Below are 26,720 nucleotides of genomic sequence, written 5' to 3'. Positions count from 1 at the left end.
ACCTTTTTAATTTGATGTAATCAAAATTACTTATTTTACATTTTGTGATTTTTTTCTAACTCTTGCTTGGTTTTAAAATATTTTTTTTTTCCACAGATCTGACATGTATACTATTCTGTGTTCACCTAATTTACTTATAGTTTCCTTTTTTATGTTCAAGTCATTCACCCATTCTGAGTTATCTTGGTGTAGGGTGTGAGAAGTTGATCCATACCTAATCTTGTTCATACTGTCTTCCAATTTTCCCAGCAGTTTTTATCAAATAATGGATTTTGGTCCCAAAAGCTGGGATCTTTGGGCTTATCATAGACTGTCTTGCTGAGGTCACTTACCCCAAATCTATACCACTGATCCTCCTTTCTGACTCATAGCCAGTACCATATTGTTTTGATGACCACTGCTTTATAGTATAGTGTAAGATCTGGTACTGCTAGGCCACCTTCCTTCGCATTTTTTTTCATTATTTCCCTGGATATCCTTGATCTTTTGTTCTTCCAGATGAACTTTGTTATGTTTTTTCCTGATTCAGCAAAAAAGTTTTTTGGTAGTTTGATGGGCATGGCACTAAATAAGTAAATAAGTTTGGGTAGGATGGTCATTTTTATTATGTTAGCTCGTCCTACCCATGAGCAGTTAATGTTTTTCCAATTGTTTAGGTCTAGTTTTAATTGTGTGGAAAGTGTTTTGTAGTTGTGTTCATATAGTTCCTTGTTTGTCTCGGCAGAAAGATTGGCAAGTATTTTATATTGTCTAGGGTGATTTTGTGAAATTAATCAAATATGTAGATGATCTACTCTTGGCTTCAACAGACACAGAAACATGTCAAGAAGATAGTAAACACCTTCTTTTGGAATTGCACAAAAGAGGACATAAAATCTCAAAGGATAAAGTTCAGTGATGTCTCCCTAAAATAGAATATTTGGGATTCATCCTGACTGCTGGTGCTTGTTATATTTCTCCAAAACGAATTGAGAATATTCAAAATTTAAGTGCTCCTACTACTAAGAAAGAGTTGAGAGCAATTTTAGGAGCAACAGGGTTTTGCAGACAATGTATTCCTTGCTATGGGGAAATTACTAAGACACTTATAGCACTAACAAGGGATTCGGTCCCTGAACCCCTCAAATTAGAGCCAGAACACTTGTCAGCTCTATCAGATATAAAACAGGCTATACTGTCTGTCCCTGCTCTAGGCATCCCAGATTACAAAAGCCATTTACTTTGTATGTGCATGAGCAAAGAGGAGTAGCTTCAGGTGTTTTAACTCAGACTTTGGGACCTCTCAGTGCCCAATTGCTTATTTTTCTGCCCAACTGGACCCAGTAGCATCAGGAGCACCACCATGTCTTAGAGGAGTAGCTGCTTCAGCCTTACTAGTTACAAAAACCGTCGATCTGGTATTGGGATGCCCATTAACAATTATGTGCCCACATGAGGTAGAAGCATTGTTGCTAAGGCATAGAACACAGGCATTCTCAAATCAGAGAATTACAAGGCATGAAATAACCTTGTTAAATAGTGAAAACATTACCTTAAAATGCTGTACTACCCTTAACCTTGCCACCTTGCTTCCAGATTTACCAACTTCAGGAGAACCATTACAGTTTATGGCAGACGAAAACCCTCAAAAATTTCTGTGAAATCTCTTTCCTTTCTCTATTACTTGCTCTATCAGTCAGTCTTTTTAAATGTGCTAACTTGGCTTCAAAATACAGCTGTAAGAGCGGGTGAGTAAAAACCATTTCGATTTCTCCTTAAATTAAATAGAACACAACTGTTTTAAATCTTAGCAACAGGGCCCTAAGGTCCTGGCTAGGAGAGCTGTTTCTCAATATCCTTTCCTTTAGGGAACAACTGCCTAAATTAGGATTAAGGAAAACCTGGGTAAAGCTTTTGTCCTTGTCCTGCTCCCCACGTATTTACTTTAGAAATATGTGGATACAGCCAGTTCACAACATACTTAACAACTGGCTTGTCAGCTCCATGACCAAACTTGTAAAATTCGTATTTGTTGCCTCTCTGAAATTGCTCATCCCATGGAGTTTATGGCAAAGTATAATCGACATGCTACTCCCCCTTGGGATTTTGATTGATATAGCTGTAATATTGTATTTCCTTATAAAACCCACTTCTCAGTCAAACCAACTGAGTGTTCCTTCTACTATTCAACAAAATGCAGAAATAAATACTCGGCTTGAGCTTATAGAGGAAAGTCAGGGGGATATTGTAGGTTTTATGAGAAACATTAAAAGAGAGTTAAGAACATTATCAGAATCTCTGTCCCACCTTGCTCTGGATACTAACCCTCCTAGCCAACCCACTGCTCCCCACTGCCAACTCTTAGAACCCCCTGCTCCTAACCAACCCACCCCTCCCCCTTCCCCCTTGGCCTCAGAGAACCCTGCTTCTAAGCAACCCACCCCTCCCCCTGCCCATACTTCTGATCCCACACCCTCCACTCTAAGTTCACACCCCATCCATCCTTCCAACCCTATCACCTCCACCCTGAGTTCACACCCCACCTATACTGACCATCCTAATGCCTCCACCTTAAGTTCACACCCTACTCATTCATCCAACCCTAACACCTCTGCATCCTTCCCCCCACCTAATGACCCTTCTTCCTTTGCCCCTCCTTCCTACCCTGCCCAATTTAATTCCCATATTCTTCCTACCTCTGATCCTTCTGGCACTATGGGACAACAACAAACCCTCTCCCTCAATGTGCCTAACCCTTCTTTTTCTCATACCTACCCCATTGAGAATGGATTAAGAAGCCTAGAAACAGAAATAAGAGTACCAAATAATTCAGACAGGTTATTTCCTTTAAGGGAAGTACCCACTTTTAATAAAGATAGGAACTTGGTATCTGTAAGACATCACACACCTTTTAGCCCTGAGGATTTAAATAAATTTAAGAAAGACCTTCCATCATTTGAGGAAGAACTAATATTAATTATAAAAAAAATTAGAGAACATATTCAGAACTTCTGACCCCACTTTGATGGATGTTGAAAATTTGTTAGAGACATTTTTGACAAAAAGAGACAAAAACAATATCATCTCTCTGGCTAATCAAAGCGGGGTAGAAGAGGACATTATTGGCCAACTGAAGATCCACATTGGATCCCAAATGTTGAATTAGATCACACAAAACTAAACCAGGCCAGAGAAGCATTATTGACAGCCATGAGAGCTTGCTCTGATAGACCTGAAAAATGGTCAAAATTTGAAAGAACCTGACAAGAAATTGATGAGATCCCCTCCCAGTTTATGGACAGACTTATTGACGGAGGAAATACATATATGGACCTTGATTTGTCCAGAGAAAGGGACATTAGGCAAATACATAGGCAATTCGTTGAGAATTGTTGTTCAGTGGTAAAAGACTGCTTTAAAACTAGCTGTCCTAGTTGGGACTCTATGGACCTTGAAGAATTGAGGAGAGTAGCAACCTATGTTTATAAGGGTCGTGTAAAAAGACCTGAGGAACACAATATGTTAGTGGAAGACTTAAAGAAAGAAATTGAAATGTTAAAAATACAATTGAAAAATAAGGGAAAGACTATAGCCCCTTTGCAGGAATCCATGGATCAATCAGTAACCTGCCACTTCTGTGAGAAGGGCCACAGAATGATAGAATGTAGAACTTTTCTCAAGATTATTGGAAGGAATAACAGTTTAATAACAACTTTAGAAATAATAACTATAGAAATGATGATAATTATATCATAGAAATCAAAATTATGGAAATAACTATAATGACTATAGAAATAAGAACTTTAGAAACCAAAATTATTGAAATAGGAATTGGGAAAATAATGACAGTGTTCCAAATGAAGAAAATGATAATGCCCCAAAACAATATATAAAAAATGGTGCTCATCCAAAAAATACTCAAGGTGCTAATGCCCCTCAGGGAGGTGCCCTTCAGGGGGATACCCAAGGATCATCCCAAATATAATGAAGGTAGTTCTTAGACTCTATTGATTTTGTTGATATTAATTAACCTTTTTCAGTTTTGTCTACCCTCCAAATAGTAGGAAAGAATGAACAAAGAACTTAAAACTATGATTGGAAAATTATGCACTGAGACACATTTAAAATGGCCAGAAATTCTCCCTCTGGCCCTATTTTATCTTAGAAGCAGGCCTAGAGGAGACCTACACATCTCACCGTTTGAGATGCTTTTTGAATATCCACCTATACAGGCTAAACCTTTTTCCCCTGCATATACATCACTATTAGGGGGAGATACTACTATTGTTTCCTATGTATAGGTATTACAGCACAAACTGCGTGAACTTCATGAATCCGGAGCTGCAGTACAAGCCGGACCACTACACTTTTCTCTTCATGACCTCAACCCAGGAGATATAGTGTATATTAAGAATTTCAAGTGTACTGGAACAAATTAGCCTTTGTGGGAAGGACTATTCCAAATATTGTTAACTACTCCAACATCTATAAAGGTTGGAGAGAAGGACTCTTGGATTCATTGCTCACATGTGAAGAAAGCATCTTCTGTTGAGACTGATTGACTGCATCCTATCACATGCATTCGAGATAATAATCCATAGACAAGTGGATGCTGTTTTTTGAGGACACGTTGAATTCTTGATTTTTTCCCTTATTTATTATTGCTTTTTCTTTTATTTTGATTAGAATATTTGATTTTTTCTCATTTCTTGTACTAAAGGTACATATAATTAATATTTTTCTGCAGTAATAGAAATTTAATACATATATATACTTGCTATAATATCAATGCATACCCAAAAGCTTTAAACTATGGGAATTGATTGAGTAGTACTTTGTCTATATTGTTTTTTTCAAAATACCAGCTTCTATTCTTATTAATAAGTTTAATAGTTCTTTCACTTTCGATTTTATTAATTTCTCCCTTAATTTTTAGGATCTCTAATTTAGTTTTCATCTGGGGATTTTTGATTTGTTTCCTTTCAAGTTTTTTGATTTACATGTCCAATTCACCAAAATTTCCCCTCACTAATTTGTTAATATATGAACTCAAGGATATAAATTTCCCCGAGTACTGCTTTGACTGCATCCCATAGAATTTGAAAGGATGTCTCATCATTGTCATTTTCTTCATTGAAATTATTGTTTCTATGATTTGTTCTCTAACTAACCAATTTTGGAGAATCATATTATTATTTTTTTTAACATTATTTTATTTGTTCATTTCCAAACATTATTCATTGGAAACAAAGATCATTTTCTTTTCCTCTTCCCCCCCCCCACCCCCAGCCGATGCATGGAGAATCATATTATTTAATTTCCAATTAATTTTTGATTTGCCTCTTCATGTACCCTTACTAATCATTATTTTTACTGCATTAAGATCTGAAAAGGTTGCATTTATTATTTCTGCTTTTCTGCATTTGTTTGCAGATCAATCTTTGTGAATGTACCACATGCTGCTGAAAAGAAGGTGTATTCCTTTTTGTCTCTATTTTTCTCCATATATCTATTAACTCTAATTTTTCTAAGATTTCATTCACTTTTCTTACCTCTTTCTTATTTATTTTTGGATTTGATTTATCTAAATTTGATAGTGCTAAGTTCAGGTCTCCCACTAGTATAGTTTTACTATTTCCTCCTTCAACTCCACTAGTTTCTCCTTTAGAAATTTGGATGCTATACCATTTGGTGCATACATGTTGATTACTGATATTTCCTCATTGTCTATACTGCCTTTTATCAGGATGTAGTTATCTTCCGTATTCCTTTTAATCAGATCTATTTTTACTTTGGCTTTGTCAGTTATCATAATTGCAACTCCTGCCTTCTTTCTATCAGTTAAGGCCCAATAGGTTTTGCTCCCAACTTTTAATTCTAACCTTGTGTCTTCCTGCCTCAAGTGTGTTTCTTGCAGACAACATATGGTAGGATTTTGGTTTCTAATCCACTCTATTTGTTTTCATTTTATGGGTGTGTTCATTCCATTCATGTTCAAAGTTATGATTGCCACTTGTGTATTTCCCAGCATTTTGATATCCTCTCCTAGTTCTGTCCTCTCTTCTTTTAAACCAGTGGTTTGCTTTTAATCAGTCTCCCTAATCCTGGCCCTTAATAATCTTCCCTTTCTCCTCCCTCCCTTTTTGTTCCCTTCTTATTTTTTCAGGGTCCATTAAGTTCCCTCCCTCCTCTCTTTCCCTCCCTTTTTGTACTCCCTGCCCCCAAAGCCCCCTTAGTTTTCTTTCTTTCCCTGTAGGGTAAGACAGAATTCAATACCCCAATGGATCTAGATGCTCTTCCCTCTCAGAATTGATTTCACTGAGACTAATGTAATAGATAATAATAAGGGAATATTGTCCTTTCTTCTGCCTTCAAAGTCACCAGGCCACCTCCAGCTTGATTCTCCAAAGTTCAAGAGAGAAATTCAGCTTCTTCCTTCTCTGATAAAAGGCCACCAGGATCAACCAGGTAACCCCACAGTTGGTCTGGCTCCCAACTGCCTTTCCCAGTAACATTCCAAGTCAGAATACACTCATTTGACTGACAGGTCTTTACTTAGCTGTTTCTTGTCTAACTGCATGCCTTTCCAATTTCTCTCTTCCACAGTAAGGGTTAAGTATTACCTATTAGCACTCTCTTCCTCTCCTTCTTATAAGAGTATTCTTCCCCTCCCCTTCCCATGTGTATCTTTGTGTGATAAAGATTATCGTATATATTTTATTTCTTCAAGTATCTCTTGGTGCCATCTCGATTCTCCCCTCCTTTTTTTTGCATGTCATCTTATAGCACTTATTACCCCAATCTCTTCTTGTGAATGATTCCTCTAATTACTATAATAGTGAATATAATTTTTGAGTTACAAATAACATTTCCCCCATATACTAATGTAAATAATTTGATCTTATTGAAGCCCTTAAAGAAGAAAGTTTGAATAAAAAACATTTTTTCTCCTTTCCCCTCTTTCTTATTTACTTTTTCATGTTTCTCTTGATTTTTGTATTTGAATATCAAACTTTCCACTTAGTTCTAGTCTTTTCTTTTTTTTTTTTTCATTAAAAAGCTGCTCAGAGTTTATTAGTTTCTGTTGAGTAACAAAGTAAACAAAGTTACTGAGGCTGCTGGAAAGCACATAGGTGATTTGGATATTAAAAAAAAAAGTAACAAGTGTGGTTGCTTTTGTTTTTGGTGTTTTGCTTTTGTTTTCTTTAAAAAACACACACACACAGCACAACTACTTCTATGCTTAAGCAGCCAATCCAATCTAAAGGAAAAGGTGGGAGATGAAAAGGGAAGGGAAAGGGAGGGGAGAGGAGGGGAAATGGGCTCTGATGCCTAGTGCACTTCAGAAGTGGTGGGGAGCAGCAGGAAGGTGCTGCTGCTCATGCAGAAGGCCTGGTGGTGGTTTTGCTGGGCTCGTTGACATGCTGCTTCCTCATGGCTTCCTGAGCCAGGTCACAGATGATCGTGCCATGAGCAACCTAGAAAGTTCCTGAGTTCTCTGGGGATTCCAATACAGTTGTCATGAATGGATGACTTGACTTCCCGAAGAAGAAGCTTGCCCACCAGTGGCCTGGGTCTGATTTGGGAAGACCAGGATGGTGGGGGATCACTTCCCCAGAGTACTCAGCACTTCCACAGGAGCTGTTGCTGGAAGTGGAACCCAGACGCCTTCGGTAGTAGTCATGGGTTGCTACAAGTGAACTGCTGGACGGGATTGCTGCCATGTTGCTTGTTCTTCTTGTGATGATGTAAATCTTAGTGGCGGCTCCCAAGCAGCCCCTGTCAAGTAGTGGTCTGTGGCGGACGATCACTGGTGACCTGGCTCGGGAGAACGGGGTGTTAGGCCACAGAGCCCATTTGTAAAGGGGATCACGGGAGGATACTCCACGGCAACAGAAAATGCGAGAGTTCTTTGGGTTTTCTAGTCTTTTCTTTACAAATACTTGGAAATCTTCTATTTTATTGCATGCCCATACTTTCCCCTGGAAGTATATAGTCAGTTTTGATGGATAGGTGATCCTTGGTTGAAGACCCAGTTCTCTTGCCTTTCTGAATATCATATTCCAAGCCTTGTGGCCCTTTAGTGTGGAAGCTGCCAGATCTTGTGTAATCCTGATTGGTGTTCCTTGATATCTGAATTGTCTCTTTTTGGCTTCTTGTAAAGTTTTCTCCTTAGCTTGGAAGCTCTTGAATTTGGCAATTACATTCCTGGGAGTTGTCTTTTGAGGATTTAGTGTAGAGGGTGTTCTATGAACTCTTTCAATTTTGCCTATTTGTCTATTTGCCCTCTTGTCAATTTGCCTATTGTCTATTTTGCCCTCTTGTTCAAGAACATCAGGATAGTTTTCTTGGATAATTTCTTCTAGTATGATATCAAGATTTCTGTTTATTTTTGGGGTTTTCAGGTAGACCAATAATTCTCAGATTGTCTCTTTGTGCTCTGTTTTCCTTATCCCTCATCTTTTCAGTGAGATATTTTATGTTTTCTTCTCTTTTGTCAGTCTTTTGACTTTGCTTTATTAATTTTTGCTGTTTTGCAAGATCATTGACTTCCAATTGCCTAATTCTGGCCTTTCAGGACTGGTTTTCCTTTTTGGTTTAGTCTATCCTACTTTTCATAGCATCTAGCTGTTTCTCCAATTGGAAGCTCTTGTCCTTTAAACTGTTATTTTCTTTTTGAACTATTTCCCACTTTTCCTGCCAGAATGTTTCCATCTTTTTGATAAGCTCCAATTTAAATTCTTCAAGAGCTTGTGGACAATTTCCATTTGGAGGGGGGAAGGTTTTGGTGCATTTATTTGTATTTCCTCTTCTATTTCCTCTGTAGCATGGGTTTTTCCTTAGTAAAAATTATCCAGGGTCAACCCCTTCTTGTTTTTTTGGTGTTGGGAAGTTGTTCCTGGGCACTGTTTGCCATTACTGTGGTGGTTTTTCCTTTCCTTTCCAGTTAGAAATCTGAGTGAGATGGGCAGGCTCTCTGTGTATGGAGCTAAGGAGCAAGGATTTTGGCTGAGGCCAGCTCTTGAGCCTCTGTAGCTTCTGCTGTTTGTTGCCCCCTCTCTGTGCTATCTCCTTGCTGGTGCCCATGGTCTGTGCTTATCAGCCTGCTGGGGCCTCAGGTCTAGCTGCTCTCAGGGGTAGTCTTGGTGGTCTCAGTCAGTAGCCAAGGACCCAGAGGTGCCTCTCACTCACCGATCCTAGCGCGTGCTGGCTCTGATTCTGGCTCCGTTAGGTGGGGTGGGGGAGCATTTTGGTGGAAGCTTTTTCATGCCCTAATGGTATAGAAATGCCAAAATCCCATGTACCTTCAATGCTGCACCCTACTGTAGAGTCCCTTCATTCATATGAATTTTTTTGGGGGGGCTTTTTGAGGTAGTCTGTATGGTTAGGTAGTGAGGAGAGAAAGAGTCCTGCATCTAGACTGCCACCATGGTTACCTGGAAGTGTAATAAGAGGATTCTGATAGGGCGTCTTTCTCAATTTTTGAGAATTTATATAGTATGGATACCAGTTGTTCTTTAAAAGTCTGATGGAATTGTCTAGGCTAGTTTCTTTCTCTTTTGTAGTTTTGTCCCATTGAGTTCTATTTCCTTTTCTGGGCCTGAGATGTTTGAAGATCTCCAGTTAGTGAAACTGTAAGTTTGGGGATTTTCTGTTTCTTTTGTGCTCTTGGTTTTGTTAGCATAGAACTTACATATTAGATTCAACTAGTCATTTCTTGAGTTTTGTTGTAATTTCACTTGTTGATTTGCAATTTTGTTCATTTGATTTTTTTTTAAACCCTTACCTTCCTTCTTGGAGTCAATACTGTGTATTGGATCCAAGGCAGAAGAGTGGTAAGGGCTAGGCAATGGGGGTCAAGTGACTTGCCCAGGGTCACACAGCTGGAAAGTGTCTGAGGCCAGATTTGAACCTACGACCTCCCATCTCTAGGACTGGCTCTCAATCCACTGAGCTACCCAGCTGCCCCCTCATTTGATTTTTTGCTTCTCTTCCTTTTTAATCAGATTGGCTTACAGGAAAAGTAATTCTTCATTTATCCCTATTGTTTTGAATGCTTGTTATTGCTTTGCCTTCTTATTTGAGAATTATTTGGTGTACATAGTAATGTTTTTCTAGCCCATTATTTTTATTCTGTGCATGTTTTTGCTCTCAAAAAGTACTTCTTTTAAGCAAGAGATTTAAGAAAAAAAATCAAATACCACTTTTGGTTTTATTGAATTGTTTAATCTATTCACCTCAAAGTTTGAGAATAAGGTTATTATTTTTCCAATTTGTCTCTAATATTTTTTCCAAATCATTTTTTCCCTCTTTTTCCACTGTTAGGGTGGTTGCTTGTGCTCAGTGCCTTCTATGCTAAGTGATTTCAAAGGTGAGGACATAGAGTGGAAATGCTAAGTATTTAATTTTTTCCTCCAGGGTTGTGATGTGATATGATACCGTATGTGTGGTATTATATTATCTTGTTATTTTGTGTTTTTATCTTGCACAGTGTGTTTCTGTCTTCTTATCCTGTGGATTCAGCTTTGGTTATTTTATATGTCATATGTAAACTTCTTTTTGGTAAAGTTTTTAGGTTGGAGAAATTTAGGGAAAAACTCCTCACCATTTTGTTCTGCATGCTTACTTATAAATTGTTTCAAAACAATGGTTGCCCAAGTATGGCGATGCTAGTTACTGCGTCTTAGTGTCCTCCACTGTGCAAAGTAATGGTAGAAGAGTACTTGCTGTTTATCTCACTCATTTTTCAACTGGTATATGATGGATCTTATTACATATATGCACTATTTCCTCCATTAGATTGTTTGATGATTAAGGATAGGGAATATATTTCATGCCCCTTTGTGTGTGCAGTAATGATATGAACATAGTTGGCATTACTACAAACAGTTGCTGGTGCTTTGCTTCAGAGAGGCAGAAAATAGACAGTGAAAAAGAGCAGAATGTGTCTTCTTCCACAACAAAGTGGATTGGTCTCTTTTCTAAATTGAGAAACTTGACACAAGAACTGGAATTGTTTAGGGCAACTGGAGCCAGTATATTTGACCCTCTCTGGTTTTTAAAGCTTCTTTACTTCACCATTCTCTTCTTACCAAGAGCTCTGGGCTGGAAGATAGGGAAGAGAAGAGGAGAGGATGTTGGGCTGAGAGTCTTGTTCCTGGGGTTGGCACAGTTTCAAGTCATAAGCTCATGGAATCTTTTGAGTTTAAAGAACTTTATAAATCCTGTAGATCATGTCTCCTCCTGTCACTTATCCCTGAAATTATTCTAGAATCTATACTGCCCTTCTGGTTGGTGCCATACTTGGTCTAAAAGAGTAATGACCTGCCCCCTGTACTCTCATGATTCTAGAATTGACCAGCAGAGGACCTGGTGATCTCCCATCACTGGGAGGTGAATAGAATAATTTTGGCATCCTAGGTCAGTGCTCTGGTTGCCCATGTTAGTTATGGCTCTGGTGTCCACAGGCAGAAAACAAGCCTTAAGGTTGGAGCACTCACTCATTGAGGCTGTGGTGCAATCATCTCAATATATGCCAGATGGGGAACCAGAAGGAGATGGGGTGGGGGCACTTTTAAGATACAATGGCTCAATTCAACAAACATTTGCTAGTGTTTACCTTGTATACAGTGCTATCTTAACAATCAAGAAGCCATTCATAAAGTGTTTTAACATTTCTACCTCACAGAATCATTCTATAAAGCACAGGGATTAACCCCATTTTGTAGATAAGGAAATAAATCCAGAGGAGGTGAAATGATCCATTAGCCCAGGGCCATATTGCTGGTCAGTGTCAGGAGAGTCTTCTAAAAGGCTTTCAAGGAGGAGGAGCTGGTGTGACTCAGGAGTGGCTGAGACAGAACTGAGTGTACACTACACATAAAACTGTTCTCTCAGGCTTTTCCATTATTCAACAAAAAACTGTCAACAAAATGGGATGGCTGTATAAAAAATGTTGTTTATCTACACACTTACAGAAAACTCTTAACTGAGTCAACAATCTTTAAATTATTTTTAAAAGCATTAAGGCTGGACAGAATCAATAGGTCCTTGGGCAAGATGATGTCTTCAAAAGGGGTTATGTTGACTATGGGCTCAGACTTCCTTTACTGATTAGTTGTAATAAACTTGTTCCGTATTCCACATTCAGGTTCTGTATGCAAATGATCCTCAGATCAGTTTATCAAACTGAAATCTTTCCTGACCTCCAATCTCATATCTCCAACTCTCAAATGGACATCTGGAACTAGATGCCCCATAGACATCTTTTTTTTTTTTAACCCTTACCATCCGTTTTGGAGTCAATATTGTGTATTGGCTCCAAGGCAGAAGAGTGGTAAGGGCCAGGCAATGGGGGTCAAGTGACTTGCCCAGGGTCACACAGCTAGGAAATGTCTGAGGCCAGATTTGAACCTAGGACCTCCTGTCTCTAGGTCTGGCTCTGAATCCACTGAACTACCCAGCTGCCCCCCCACCCCCATAGACATCTTAAACATGCCCCAAACTGAACTCATTCTCTTTCCCCGTAGACACTTTCCTCTTCCTAATTTATCTATTATCATCAAGAGCAACACTATCCTCCCAGACACGAAGACTCACAATCTAGAAGCTGTTCTTGGCTCCTCTCTTTTTCCCACCTTCCTTGCTTGGATCCAATCTGTTGCCAAATCCTGTTGATTTGGAGGGAATTGGGAGGATTGGGCTAGTCCTATCTGGCTGAGAAACTGGATCACTTGTAACTGCCTTTACCCTTAGCTGAGGACCCATGTTGACCAGAAACACAATCAGATCCCAAGACCAATGTAAAGAGTTTTCTCATAACTGTACATCTCAAGCAACCTTATCTAAAAACTGGTTCCATACTGATCACTTGATTATTGTTTCCACATTCCTTTGATTGTTTACAGATACTAGGGATGGGGAGAGTGGGAAACCTTTTACTCAATTCAGAGAATTGGACCTGTTCCAATTTGGAATGCCCTTAATCTTTCATACAACTAAAAATCAGAATCTCGAATGTATTGTTTCCTTTTTATTAATTGGTCTAATTTGATTAACTGCTTTTACAGTATAAAAGTCTGTCTTCCCTTGTCTTTGGGGTCTAGTCCTACACTGAGGAAGGGGCTTGGTTCCAGTTTGTTGCACAACTGGCACGCATTGCTTAATACATCAATAAGCTCAGAAGACCAAATCTTCATTTCCTCAATCATTTAGTCTTTTGCTTGTTTCAATTTTGGCAGAGCTAGCTAGGTCGAGTCAGAAATTCGACCTCCTGCTGACAACCTTCAAGAAAAACTCCCTAGAGCTCTTCTGGTTAATCTTTCACTGGGAGATTTTTCTCACAGAATGACTCTGGAGATCAGCCTGTTGCTCCCCATCCCTTTCTTCTCAGCTAAGGTAAAGTTTAGTTTTAGTTTTTTGGTTTTTCCCATTAAGTCTTGGCAAGGGCTTTTGGATTTGGTAAATGTTTTAGTTTTAGGTTTGCCCTTGGAGAGATGGACCCTGGATTTTAGGTTTGCCCCTAGAGAGGCAGCCCTAGAGTTTGGAGTTTTAGGTTTAGACTAAGTTTAAGGTTTTTTTTGAAGATGGTGGGGACAAAAAATAGGTTCTAACAATAATTAGACATCTTTAGATTCTCCCTTGGATAGATTTTTTATTGACAGCACAGGACCAAGGAATGCTCCTAATAGGACTAAACAATACACTATTGAATTAGGTGATATGTATTTTTTTTTTGTTCCATGATGTTCATATGTTCAAGTTTTCTTGGTTACTTTGGTGACATGTAAATCTCTCTTCTCAAAATGGTGAAGCCTTTAAGTTGTTTGATCCATAAGCTGATAAGTAATTCTGAGTATGAATATAAGAAAAACCTTATAGATTTTGGGCTTATGAGATAAGTGATCCATGGAGAGAGAGTGGGAACTCCCCCCAAATCAAAAGGGGGGTTAATTTTGAGAAAATTAAGGGGATTAGAAAGGAAATGGTTAATTGTGGGAATTAAATGAACACACTGACCCCATTTTATGACTCAATTCCTGAGCTAACTTATTTCTCTTTCTATTCAATTATGGGCATAGTCTAGATTCTATCTAGTGAGAAAAGTTATTTAATAGTAGGAGTTGAGAGCAAACCTTATGGCATTGCTCAAACCTAGCCTGCATAAGTAGGAAACTGGATCATCTGTCTACATCTATGTAGAGACCCTTAACCAAGGACTTGGGTTATGTTGACCAGAAGCACTGTCAGATGCAAAGACTGAGATAAGGACTTTTCAATCCATTTTATTTAAAAACTAGCCCCACATGGATCAATAAGTTATTGTTTCCATGTTCCTTTGACTGTTTACAGATACCTGGGAAAGAATGGGAAACTTCTTTTCCTGAATTCAGGGAATTGTACCTGTTTGCTCTCCCTCTCCCAACTTGGAAAGTCCTTAATCTTTTTTTTTTTTTAAACCCATATATTCATTGCTTTGTACTGGTATTAGAGCAGTAAGGGCTAGGCAATGGGGGTTAAGTAACTTGCCCAGGGTCATACAGCTAGGAAGTATCTGAGGCCACATTTGAACCCAGGACCTCCCATCTCCAAGCCTGGCTCTCCACTGAGCTGAACTGCCCCCAGGCCTTAGTCTTTCACACAACTAGAAATCATAACCCTAATGTTATATATCTATATCTTTTTTTAATTAATTGGTCCTACCTGATTGTTTTTACTGTCTAAAAGTCTACTTTCCCCTATATTTGGGGTCTAACCTAAACTGAGGAAGGGAAATTGGCAACTGAGTCAATTTGTTGGGCAATTGTCATTCATTGCTTAATAAATCAATATACTGGGGGCAGCTGGGCTCCTGACTGTTCTCATCTGAATCTTTCCTGTCCTTTACATTCTCTGTGATACAGTGACACTGACCTCTTTTGCTCCCATCTCCATGTGTCACTTTTCCTGGCTGTTCCTCCAGCCTGGAATGCTCTCCCTCCTCATCTCTACCTTCTGGGTTCCCTGGTCACCCTCTGACTCCCAGGACTTCTTTTAAGTCTCAGCTAAAATTCCACCTACTACAAGAAGTCTTTTCTGGCCTCCCTTATTCCTTGTATCCTTCTGGGACTACCTTCCATTTATACTAAATCTATTCTCTTGCTTGCACGTTGTCTTTCCCATTACATTTTGAGCTCTTTGAGCACAGGAATTACTTTTGCTTTTCTTTATAACGCCAGTGATTAAAGATTAGTGTCCACCACATAGGAGGTGGGAAATGAAATCCTATTGACTCAACTTCCTTGTCTGGATGGCCTCAGAAACTTTCAAGGGAATTGAATTATAGGAGAGGAATAGAAATGAATCAAATTCAGACCTTTCCAGGGCCTGAGTCCTGGATGAGAGCAATGTAAATCACTAGTGAAAGCCTTTAAGAAGGACTCTGGTCCATGTGATCTCAGGGCTATGGATTCTGAGCCAGGAGTTACCAAAAATTATTTTGCCTTTTACTTTTGTACTCTAACTGGAAGATTTGACTGAAGAACTCCTACTACGTGACCAAAGTTAGAGATGTTATCTTGGGCACATTTTTAGCTCCCACCAGAATCTCTCCTACTTGATGGAAAGCCCTGGCCGCCTTCCAACGTGAGGCCAACGGCATGCTGACTTTCTTTGTGACGTCACTCTTTCCCGGTTGCTTATGTCATAAGAACACAAACCAGAAGGACCCACGTTTGGAGGGAGAAGTGGGGACACACTTCACTTTTCCACTGGGGTGTGTGTGGAAGCTACGCTGAAGTCCTATGGCCTGAGGACCAGGACATATTCATAGGCTACGCAGGGAAGGAGGTCATATGGAAAGAGACAAAAATGAGCCTTTAGCGCTGGGATCAGGCACTTTTAACCCTCCTGTGGTACAGTAGAACTAGAGGAAGGCAGAATTAGGGAGGACTTCAGAGGACCTGGGATGGAGGAATGCACCAAGGAAAGGGAAGTTGGGGTCAGATATGGCTAGGTTCAGACCAGCTCCTCACAGAATGTCTGGGAAAGGAGAGAGAGAAATGGGGAGGGAGGGCAGAGCCTGACCCGGACGTTTGAGAGCACATCTTTTTGGACTTAGGCTTTCTGCACTCCAGTTCTTCTGGAAAACAAGCCAAGGCTCTTTTTCTTTCTGGCCTGGTGGTCAGCCGGCACCATCTTTTTCTTCCAACTTCCCAGCACTGGTCGAAGTGTGACGAAGCTGAGAGGTGCAGGCGCTGCTCCTGTCATGGGGAAAATCTTGAGGCAGCACCGAGACTCCTTCTACCTGATAGAGCCCTGCTGGCCCATGTGGCTGGCTTTCTTTAGGATCAAGGTTCCTGTGCTGCAGGAGTGAGTGCAGAATCTGGTCTGCTCCATCATTCTCTGTGACTCGACTGTCCTTGGGAGCTGCTTGGCCCCCAGATCCACAGGACAAACTGACGCCTTCGTGTGGGAGACGAGCGGGGCTTTGTGCTTCTCCCTGGCTGGTGGTGCCTCTCAGAGAGGTGATGCCATTTGTGGGTCTGAATGCAAGACTTTGTGTAATAAACAGGCCTTCAGTGGGCTGGAGATGGCCAGACATTTCTACAGCCATGTTGGCTTCTTCAGCTTGCAGGGCCTCTTCCCTTCCCTGACCCTTCTCTCCACCTGGCGTGGGACCTCCGGGCTGTGTTCTGTTCCCAAGAATGCCCAAGATAGGCTTGTGATGGACAGTCGTATCTCACGGGGCAGCAGTGGGGCAGGCTGAATGAAGGATAGGCGCTACTCCTGTCTGATGAAGGCAACTTGCCCAAGCCAACAGGAGATCTATGAGGCTGCACAGCACCTGGACAGCCCTGTGCAGTGCGCACCGAGGATCCGGCCCAGAACCGCTGGTCCAGGCCTTTCAGGGATTCAGTTTCTTAGGATTGCAAATCTTGCCTCAGCACCTGACCTGGCTTCCGTTCAGGCAGGGTTTGGGAAATGAAACCTTCTACCTGACCTCCAGGGATGGCCATAAGGTTTCCCAGACTCGGCGCTGGTCACTGACCTACAAAAACGTGACTCGATGGCAGGCGGCCTGTCTTAATTTGACGAGTCTGATGGGCCAGCTTTCCCTGAGCAAGAGCTCAGAATCTAGCTGGAGGCGCCTCATCGTTTGAGGCTCACCTGACTGCATGCCCAGCTCTCTGTACAGCACAGCAGCCCCAGCCTCGGCTATGCTCACCAGATGCTTCACAGTCATAAGAATCTGTGGATAAATGTCACTAAACATGCACACAGGGAAAAAACCCTCCCCATCCACATTCTATCAAAGCACCAGTCACTGGAAACAAATAGGGCCCTTCCACATTCAGGAACGCCCTGGATACTGACAACTTCCATCCACAAGCACCAAATTTTATTTTTTGAAATACAGTAGTTTTCTTTTTATAATCTTTTTTACAGGAAATCAAAAGTCAGGTAAAATTTTGGTATGCCTCACTGTATAAACTGACATGTTCCTAAAAATCCGTTAATGAATCAAGTCTGGCTCAGGCTGTACTTGCACCCTTCCTAGAACCTTTCCTCTGGTTTGTAGGCGCACAGAGGAGGCTAAGGCTATGGAGATCCTGCTCCAAGTTCTCCTGGTCCTTGATGGCTTGGGAGAGGGGAGCTGTCTGAAAAGAGGGAACTTCCGGAACAGGAAGAGCCATTTTGTGTCAGGGTATCGTCGCGATGGATGCTTAGAAGCATAGGGGCATTTATATAGCCCTTATGGTTTGCAAAGCATCCTTCAAATATTCTCTTTGATCCTCCCAACAACCCTGGGAGGCAGATGCTCTTGGCCAACAAAAGTGACGTGCCAGGGTCACACAGTGAGGAAGGGGCCAAGGTTAGATGTGAACTCGGGTCTAGCTGATTGTGGTCCAGTGCACTTTCCACCTGTAGTAGATCAGGCCAATCAGTAAAAGTGGTCTTGTACAGAAGGACCCAGTAAAGATTAGATGACATCATTTTGTCATGAAGTCATTTAGCAAGCATTTCTCCAGAAAGCTTCGGTAGCAAATAATGAAGGTAAGCCGGGGCTGGTGTTTGTCAGGGCAAAAGCAGCAATTGGACAAGAGAGCAGAGGATACAAGGGCCCCTCACATCCTAGCTCACGCTCTGCTGACTGGTGGAGAGCAGGTATGTCCGAGAATGCCGACAGGAGGAATCAGGAGACTAGAATTTCCTCCTCAACATTCTTAAGTTTAACCATACTCTATAGGCTAATTATCGCTAGGTCCCAAGTGAGGGGCAGGAGACACAGAATTCCTACAGACCTAACACATCTCATTCAATTCCCCTTCAAGCTCCTGGTCTCATCTACTTCCATGCAGTTGGTTCACTGACGGTCAGTCCTGGAGAGAATAAAGGACCCGCAAGTCTACCAAGGCTTTGGCTGATGTGGTCATAAATTCTAGGCAAAGGAGCATTGAGCTAATTTAAGAGCTCAGCAGTGTCCTCAGGCTCTGGCTCTTGCTCTTACCGGCCAGTTCAGAGCTCAGAGGCCCTCTCTGTCTCCAGAGGCAAGTTACACATGTTTATGATGGCTGGTCTGGCCACATAGATAATACACCCAGGTCTAAGAGCTAGAAAAGCACCAGCAAAGCATTTTTCTAGAGCTCTTTCAGTTTCCAATGTTCATTTACAAATAGAATTTGAGACTGAAAACTTGATATTCAGTACTTTAATGATTGGGCTTAGTAACTTCCATATTGCATAATCTGGGGTCTCTTATTTCACACAATATTTTACTGTGACTTTTTCTTTATCTCAGGCACAGTTACTCTGGGGATGTTCTCCTTCTGTAAGTATACTGGATTATCTTATTTTAATTCCCATACAACTAGTGCTATATTCTTTACTCCAAAACCAAAGCTTTCTCCTGACTAGGTTATATCAGCTATCCAGGACTATCTAGTGAAATCTTCAACTAAAAAGAATATGTTTTCATAAATACCTCCTTTATACAAGGGAAGAATTCATTTTCCTATTTGGGAATAGCTTTCTTCCTACAAGCATTTTAAAGTTTGCAAAGCACTCTATATTATCTTATACAATCCTTATAACAATTCTGTGAGGCAGATGCTATTATTATTCCCACTTAGAGAGGTGGAAATTAAGGATTAGAGAAGGTAGGCAACTTAACTGGTAAGAATCTAAGGCAGGATTCAAAAGATATCCTTTCTGATTTTGAGGTCAGCAATCTATCCACTAAGCCAGGTCCCCAAACTATTTCAAATCTCAACCTCTTCAGATAGCCTTTCTTTCTCCTGGGGGTAAAGAGTCCTTCATCCTAGAGAACTTATGAGCTCCTAATTAATTAAAACCTCTTCTCTTCTATTGGCAGCTAAGTACACAGAGCACTGGGTCTGGAATCAGGAAGGCCTCAGTTCAAATCCAGTCTCAGATAATGTAATGAGGGTGGTTTGGAGATGGGACCAGATGGATAGGTTTGGACCAGTATCAGAAGATTAACAGGGTTTTGGGAAGGCCTACAAACCCAGCCAGACAGGGCCTGACTCTAAGATGATGCACACAGACCACTCAAATAAAATGGGAAGTAGGTTTAATAAAAGAATAAGTAAAAGGGTATTGGATAACCTATAGCTAATTTGTCTAACTAATAACCCAGGATCTAATATCTCTTCACAGAGATTTCTTCAGTTATTTTTCTCTACTCTACTCCTCCCTAACTGCCTAAATCCCCAGTCCCTGACCTTGGCTAAACTAAAACTAAACCTCCCTTAGCTGATATTAGGGAAAGGGTCTGTGTAAGCCTGATAGGCCCCAGGGAAGGTTCTAGATCCAAAAGGACCCAGGCCTGATCTCACAATCAGATGCCAGATAGTTCAGGATCACAGTTCAGGAACTGCAGAAAAAACCAATCAGCAAAGCAGGCAGAGTAGCAGAGCAGTTGAGTAACTGGACAGCAAAACAGAATAGGGAATTCAGGGTAATATAGGGTAGTATCAGCCCAAAGGAAAAGCAGCCTGACTCTCCAGGTCAAACCAGAGAAAGATTCCCAAACCTCAGTTAATTGTCTCTCCCTTACTTTTCCATTCTAGAATTCTCTCCGTTAGTCTCATGCCTCTGCAACTTGCTCTAACCTTCTCTTGCTTATAACAGTGCCCTCCCCCCCCCCCTTTGCACAAAGCCAAAATATTGCTGAAAACAATGTTTTGGCATTTGTGTACCAACAAACTTAAATCTCACCTAAACTAAAATTCTTACCCAAAATAATAAAACAGTTTACACTCACTTAATAATCGGATAATCTTATCCGATCTAACACTACCTTGCCTTATGGATTCAAAGGAAAGGAAAAGGGGAAAAATTTTACAATGAACAGTTACAAAGTTCAAAATACAAAGCAAATATGTGCATAGGCAAAACATCAAAAAAGAAATACTAACACAAAACTTCATGCAAGACAATAAAGTAATAAAATACTATTCTTATAAACTAATGCAAAAAATCCTATCAAAATTATTGCAATGTATAAAACAGAAAATAACAAATTTTTAGAAAAAGTACAATAAACACATTACATACATTTTTACCAAAAAATCAAACCAATCCATCAATACTTACTTATGCAAAATACATTCCAAAGTAGATGAAACTTCAAACAATCTTATTTTAAATAAAACCCTTATTATTACACAAAACTCAAAGTGTTACATAGAGCTGTGCTTCTAATTATCTCATCTAAAGAGCTTAGTATCAAATATTAAGCTCAAACATAATTTTACACATATACACATATAATACACACAATATACAAATGTATGCTATACACATATAAATATATTAATACATACAAAATTTACCTGCATTACATACAAATATTTATGTACACATTTACATACCCTATAATACAATTTTCAACCCTAACTATAATATATACTATATATATTTACATATCTATTTACATGTTTGTGGTATATAATATGTACTATGTACTATATGTTATAATATATGTTGTAATGTAATTCACTACTCTACCTTAACTTATCAACCCTAAACTTAATCTAACAACAACCCTATATACTTCCTAATATCATCAAAACAGAAGTTCAGATTTATGTTATTTATAGGTTCATTAACATTATCCTCATTACCTCCAATACCATTAACCTTAAATCCATTTTGCATTGATTCATCCAGCACTTGAGAACTCTGGATACACCTTCCGTAAGGATGGGTGCATAAGGGATTTTTGGAACCCTGACATCAGGGCTGAGGCAGAGTCAGTGTCGGTTGGAGAGCAAAGGATTCTGGGAAAGGAAACTGACCTGGGAAAGTTCTAAGGAGGTTCTAGGGGGCTTCTGAGCCAAGTCCTTGACCTGAGAAGACCTATTTCTGAGACTGGGGATTTTACTGAAAGCCATCTGAGAGAATCCTGTTCCTACATTTAAGCTTCCTAGAGATCTTTCTTCAATCGGACATCTCCAACCACCTCTGAACTAAGGAGAAGATATTTCAAACCCTTACAGGGGACTGTGGATCCACAGAAAGGAGAGTCCAGCTCTCTTGCCCTTTCCTGCATTCCTGCACCTATTCCTTTTGTGGTCTCTTAGGCCAAATAGATATATAAATTAATAGAGGGAATTATTTAGCTGGGACAGGTTGGTGAAACCTGAAAGGGTGAGGTTCACACCATTCAGGCTAGAGACCGAATAGGAGACAATAGGGTAACCAATCCCCTCCTTCCTTCACCCAATTTACCCAAGATCCTTTATTAAACCATTCATAAATCAGTCAGAATCTTGCCAAGCCTCTTGATATAGTTTTGAAAGGGTATATAATACAAGAATGATAGTCATTTGAGCCATCCCACTCTGAGGCAAGACCCCTGCTGGGGTTTTGCTTCTAGATCCTCCCTAGTGGGAGAAAAGCTGAGAACATCCTCAGGTTTGGCTGGCAGGGTAAGCTTCTTGTAATTGTTTTTTCAGATCTTCTATAACACTATCTTTTTCGTCTGAATGCTTATCTTTGTCAGCTGCAACTACATAACAAGCTTTCCTTTTAAATTCCTCAAGACCAAAAACTGTCTCCCAATCTGGACAGTTTCAGAAAAAAATTTCTCACCACAGCACAGGAATTTTTAACAAACAGCCTCCTGATGTGAGAAATAATCTCCTCTGATAGTACATCGAGACCTAATTGCAACTCAGCAGCTTCCATAAGTTTGTCCAAGAATGTTGTAGGTGACTCCCTATTATCTTGCTTTATGCATTCAAATTTTGACCAGTTGTCAGGTCTCCTAGAATTTCTCTTCATTACTTCAATGATAGACTTGCTTGCTTGCTTCAAAGCTCTACACTGAATCCAAGCCAATTTCCTCATAATTCTCTGGCCATGGTGTTAGATTAGGATTATTTCAGGTTTGTTCTATAAACTGTTCCCTCTCTCTTCTAGTTAGAAGTTCTTACAACAAAAGAGAAAAATCAGCATAATCAGGGTCAAAGATCTTAATCACCCCCTTGAACTCACAGTTACCTTATGAGGTTCATCAAAATATCTAGGGGTTCTCCTCTTTATGGCATCTAATTCAGATGAGAATTTCTCATGAGATTTCAGATGAATAATCCCCCTGTCTGGAGTAACAAAAGGCAGAGTCTCTTAAAGGAAACAATGAAGCAGGTGTTTTATCCAATGCCTCAATTTCCCTTTCTAGCCTACAGGGAGTCTTTGGTGTTATATCACTTCCCTCTGCTGATTACCTAATACCATTCACATCAGCATTTTAAAATTCAGAACCAGTACTTTTCCTATTTACAGTGGTATTTACAAGAGTTGCATTATAACATTTTTCCATCATATCAATCATTGCTTGCATCAATATCAACATCGGCTTCATCTCAGAATCCCGGAATATCTAAGTAAAAACACCCTTGATTTTATATAGAGTAACAATAAAAATCCAATAAAATTTGTATGCACAACCAAAAGCCAACAAAATCATAATTAAGTAGAAACACACTCTCTGCAGTGTTAATCTCATCACAGGTCTTATTACATTCCAAGCTAACAATTGGCAAAAAAAAATTCTGGTATCACAATCAAGAATACAAAAGGTATCAACATCAAACAAGCATACAGCACTTTCATTATTCCCTCTAACACAGAACATACAAGAATAATGTGAGAACAACACTTAATAATAAAACAAAATTGGTATTATAAAATTAGAAGCCACCATGAAAAAGTAAACCTCTACTAAAGAACTTTCTTGACTTCAGCACTGGACAGCAGACAGCAGCTAGTTTTGATTGACATGTGACTGTGGTGCTGAATGGACAGCAGCTTCACTCAAGCAAGCCCCTTAGAATTTTACTGCCAGGTGGCACTTGAGTGACAGTTTCAGGAAAATTCTTCAGCTCAGAGTTCCCTCTCAACTGTTTGTAAAATGACTGATACTCAGGTTCAAAAAATCCCTTTCAGCCTTGCCCAAAAGTAACCTAGGCTCAAACCTGCTGGCTCAGCCAAACTGTAATGGAGGGTGGTTTGGGGATGGGACCAGATGGATAGGTTTGGACCAGTATCAGAAGATTAACAGGGTTTTGGGAAGGCCTACAAACCAAGCCAGGCAGAGCCTGACTCTAAAATGACATATACAGACCACTCAAATAAAATGGGAAGTAGATTTAATAAAAGAATAAGGTCAAAGGGTATTAGATAACCTATAGCTAATTTGTCTAACTAATAACTCAGGATCTAATATCTCTTCACAGAGATTTCTTCAGTTATTTTTCTCTACTCTAGTCCTCCCTAACTGCCTAAATCCCCAGTTCCTGACTTTGGCTAAAACTAAAACTAAACCCCCCTTAGCTTATATTAAGGAAAGGGTCCCTGATAGGCCCCAGGGAAGGTCTTAGATCCAAAAGGGCCCAGGCCTGATCCCACAATCAGATGCCAGATGCTCTAACCCTCTCTTGCTTATAACAATAGTTAATAGCTGTGTGACCCTGGACAAGTTTCTTGACTATTTGCCTCAGTTTCTTTAGCAATAAAGGATATAATAATAGACCTAGTTCTCAAGGTTGTTCTGAGGGTCAAAAGATAAAATTTGCAAAGTGCCTTGCAGTGTCTGAAATAGTAGGAGCTTAATAAATGCTTGTTTTTGTTCTTTCATTCCTACCCTTTTGATAGTATACATATTTTGGCTATACCAAAGTTGGCATTCTCCACTGAATACTTATGCAAGGAGGGAAGAGAGAGACTTTAGGGAAAAGGATTCTGACAAAAACTCTGGGTCATTTAAACAACATATCTGCTGCTGTAACTCTACACACAGAAACATCCTTTGCTACAGTGATGCTATGTGTTTAATCTAGAAGTGGTTGACTCCCCTAGCCCAACACAGAACACAAAATGTTTGTGAAATTCTACATGGAATCTTCCTCAAATTCTTCTCTCTGCTTTTTGACAGTCTTCCTGGCACTCATTCCTGTGTGATACAAGTGAACTCCTATTCCTCTGCATTCCTGAGTTAAACCACACCCTGGAGAATGTTTTAGATAATCCTTTTAGTCACCAATCCATCAACACCATGCACTGAGAAGGGCCCACTTCAATGAGTTGGGCCCTGTGCTAGCTCAACCGGAAGGGTCGGCTCAGAATCACCCCAGCTTCACACACAGAAAATGGGAGAAGCTTGGAAGAAAGTAGTTTGGTTGAAAAAGACATGGGAGTCAATGGACTGCAAACTGGGGGAGTCAGCATGCATTGATATGGCAGCTAACTGGCTCATTTGTTTGGGGCTGCATTGAGAAGCAGACCAGGAGCAAGGAGGTAAGGGGAATTCTCTGCCCTTATCAGACCCTATCTGCAGTACTGTGCTGCATTCTAGGTGCCTCAGTATAAGACCAATGAATAAACTGGAAGAGTAACCAGAGAAATCCAACTAGGACAATGAAGGGACTGAAGTGCATGCCATGAGAAATGACTTAAAGAAATGGTGGAAGGCTAGCCTGGAGCAGATTTAGGGAACATGATGTGGAATATTTGAAGCTCTGCCCTGTGAAAGAGGGATCTGACTTATTCTGTCTGGCTCTAGAGGGCAAAACTAGGAAGTCATACAATTTAGGTCTGACCTCAGGAAAAGCTTCCTAATAGTGGAGGCTGCCTAGAAATAAGATGGGCTCTTTCTCAGCACTGCTAGGTTCCCTAAACCTTATAGGTCTACAAGCAGAGGGTGGAGGACCATTTGTTGGATATGCTATGGTGGGAATTCTCATTTCAGGTAAGGGTTGAACTAGAAGGACCAAGGCCCTTCTAATTCTAAGGCCCAGGACTATGAATCTGAAAAACAAAATGTATTAAATGTGTTAAAAAAAAAACCCTTTATTTTACCATGAATCCTACGCATTGAGTCAATTAAAATTGTAAATGATATATCTGCTGACTTATCAGATACATCAATAAGAAAAAAAATATGTCATCACTGGTGGGAAAATTTTTAAACACACAAAAATGCTTAAAACTACCTTAGGGCAATCAGGTAGCTCAGTGGATAGAGAGCTAGGCCTGGAGTTACTAAGACTAAGAAAGAAAGGGTTTTAAAATAAAAGTAGATGCCTTCTACTAGGCAGCTGATCAAACTGAGCCATTCCTCCAAACTTGGCATTTCATCTTCTGCCCCTAGATCTTTGCCCAGATGATCGCCAAGTGTGGGACAGACTCCCTTTGACCCCTGTCTCTCAGATCCCAAGACTTCTTCCAGGTTCAGCCCATGTATCAATTCTACTAGAAAGTGTTTTCTCCCCTTGTGCTTAGCCTCCGCCTATAGGTGTTCAAGAATGTCTTGCTGAAATTAAATGGTCTGAGCTGCTTGAGGACAGTCCCTTCATTTCTCATTTGAAGACCATGATGCCTAGAGTTACTTACCAGATACTGTCCCATTGTAAGGAGCTGACAGGGCATCCACAACCAGGAGACTCCAAATCCTGTCATCTCTCTAACCATGCTGTGTCCTCCTGTCAGATGATTCCTGTTTTCCTTAAAAGAATCTCAAAATGGTAGCATTTCACTCTCAATATGGCTCTTCACAGTAAAAAGGTTCATTTTCTGAGCACTGCTAGCACTGGGTCCCAAGTGAAGTTTAAGAAAGCAGCCACACCTGCTAAAGTACAGATTTGGCTGGAATGGAGGTATTCCAAGGTTAAGAGGAAATGAAGTAGAACAGTGAGACTGGTATGATTGACTGGGGAACAAGATGCAGCCAGCTGTCCTCATGGTGCTGTCTCATTTGAGTAACATGTCAAATGGCAGAGTGGGACCCTGGAGTTTCTCCTCGAGAAAAGGGTTTGCTTCATTCTTGTCCTTGTACCCCCTACAGCCACTACAATTCCTGGCACAGCCTAAGTGCTTAATATGTGCTTAGTGAATGGACTGTGTTGCAGAAGTTGAACAAATGACAGTCAGAAAAGTTGGCCATGATGCACGAGTTACCGTCTAGCTGATGGTGACAATTGATGGGTCTTCTGGTAGAGCCGTATTTGTTGGATTCACCTTCTTGTTTTCTGGTTTCATGGCAGGAAAGAGAAGAACCTCCTACAAGAGAGAAATATGTCCGTACATATGAAGCTGTGTGTAAAATTCTTCTAATGCCACTATTCCACCATAAATTGTTCTCTTTCAGAATAGAAATCAGGAATTAGAGAACTTTGCAGGGAGGTGTCCAGTGGACACCAGAAAGCAGAAATAACTTGGTTTCCTTTTGCCTTTAG

The 26,720-nt window shown here is 40.3% G+C and overlaps 1 protein-coding gene across 4 annotated transcripts in view; it reads right to left on the bottom strand.

Annotated features, from left to right (window-relative positions):
* Window positions 1–7,011: 7,011 nt before the first annotated feature.
* LOC100029003 (lysine--tRNA ligase-like) overlaps window positions 7,012–26,720 on the bottom strand; it is a 49,189-nt gene continuing 29,480 nt past the window's right edge. For 2 of the 4 annotated variants that reach the window (XM_001378844.5, XM_056824427.1), the window contains exon 15: window positions 7,012–26,544. In XM_001378844.5, the coding sequence (XP_001378881.3) occupies window positions 26,446–26,544 (99 nt within the window). In that variant the 3' untranslated portion in view covers window positions 7,012–26,445. The remainder of the gene's footprint in view (window positions 26,545–26,720) is intronic. The other 2 variants (XR_008917837.1, XR_459592.2) reach the window with 2 other exon arrangements.

Source organism: Monodelphis domestica, chromosome 1, assembly GCF_027887165.1.
Source record: "Monodelphis domestica isolate mMonDom1 chromosome 1, mMonDom1.pri, whole genome shotgun sequence".
In the NCBI taxonomy this organism is placed as follows: domain Eukaryota; kingdom Metazoa; phylum Chordata; class Mammalia; order Didelphimorphia; family Didelphidae; genus Monodelphis; species Monodelphis domestica.
The sequence above is the reverse complement of the archived record's forward strand: the minus strand, read 5'-3'. Positions and strand labels throughout refer to the sequence as shown.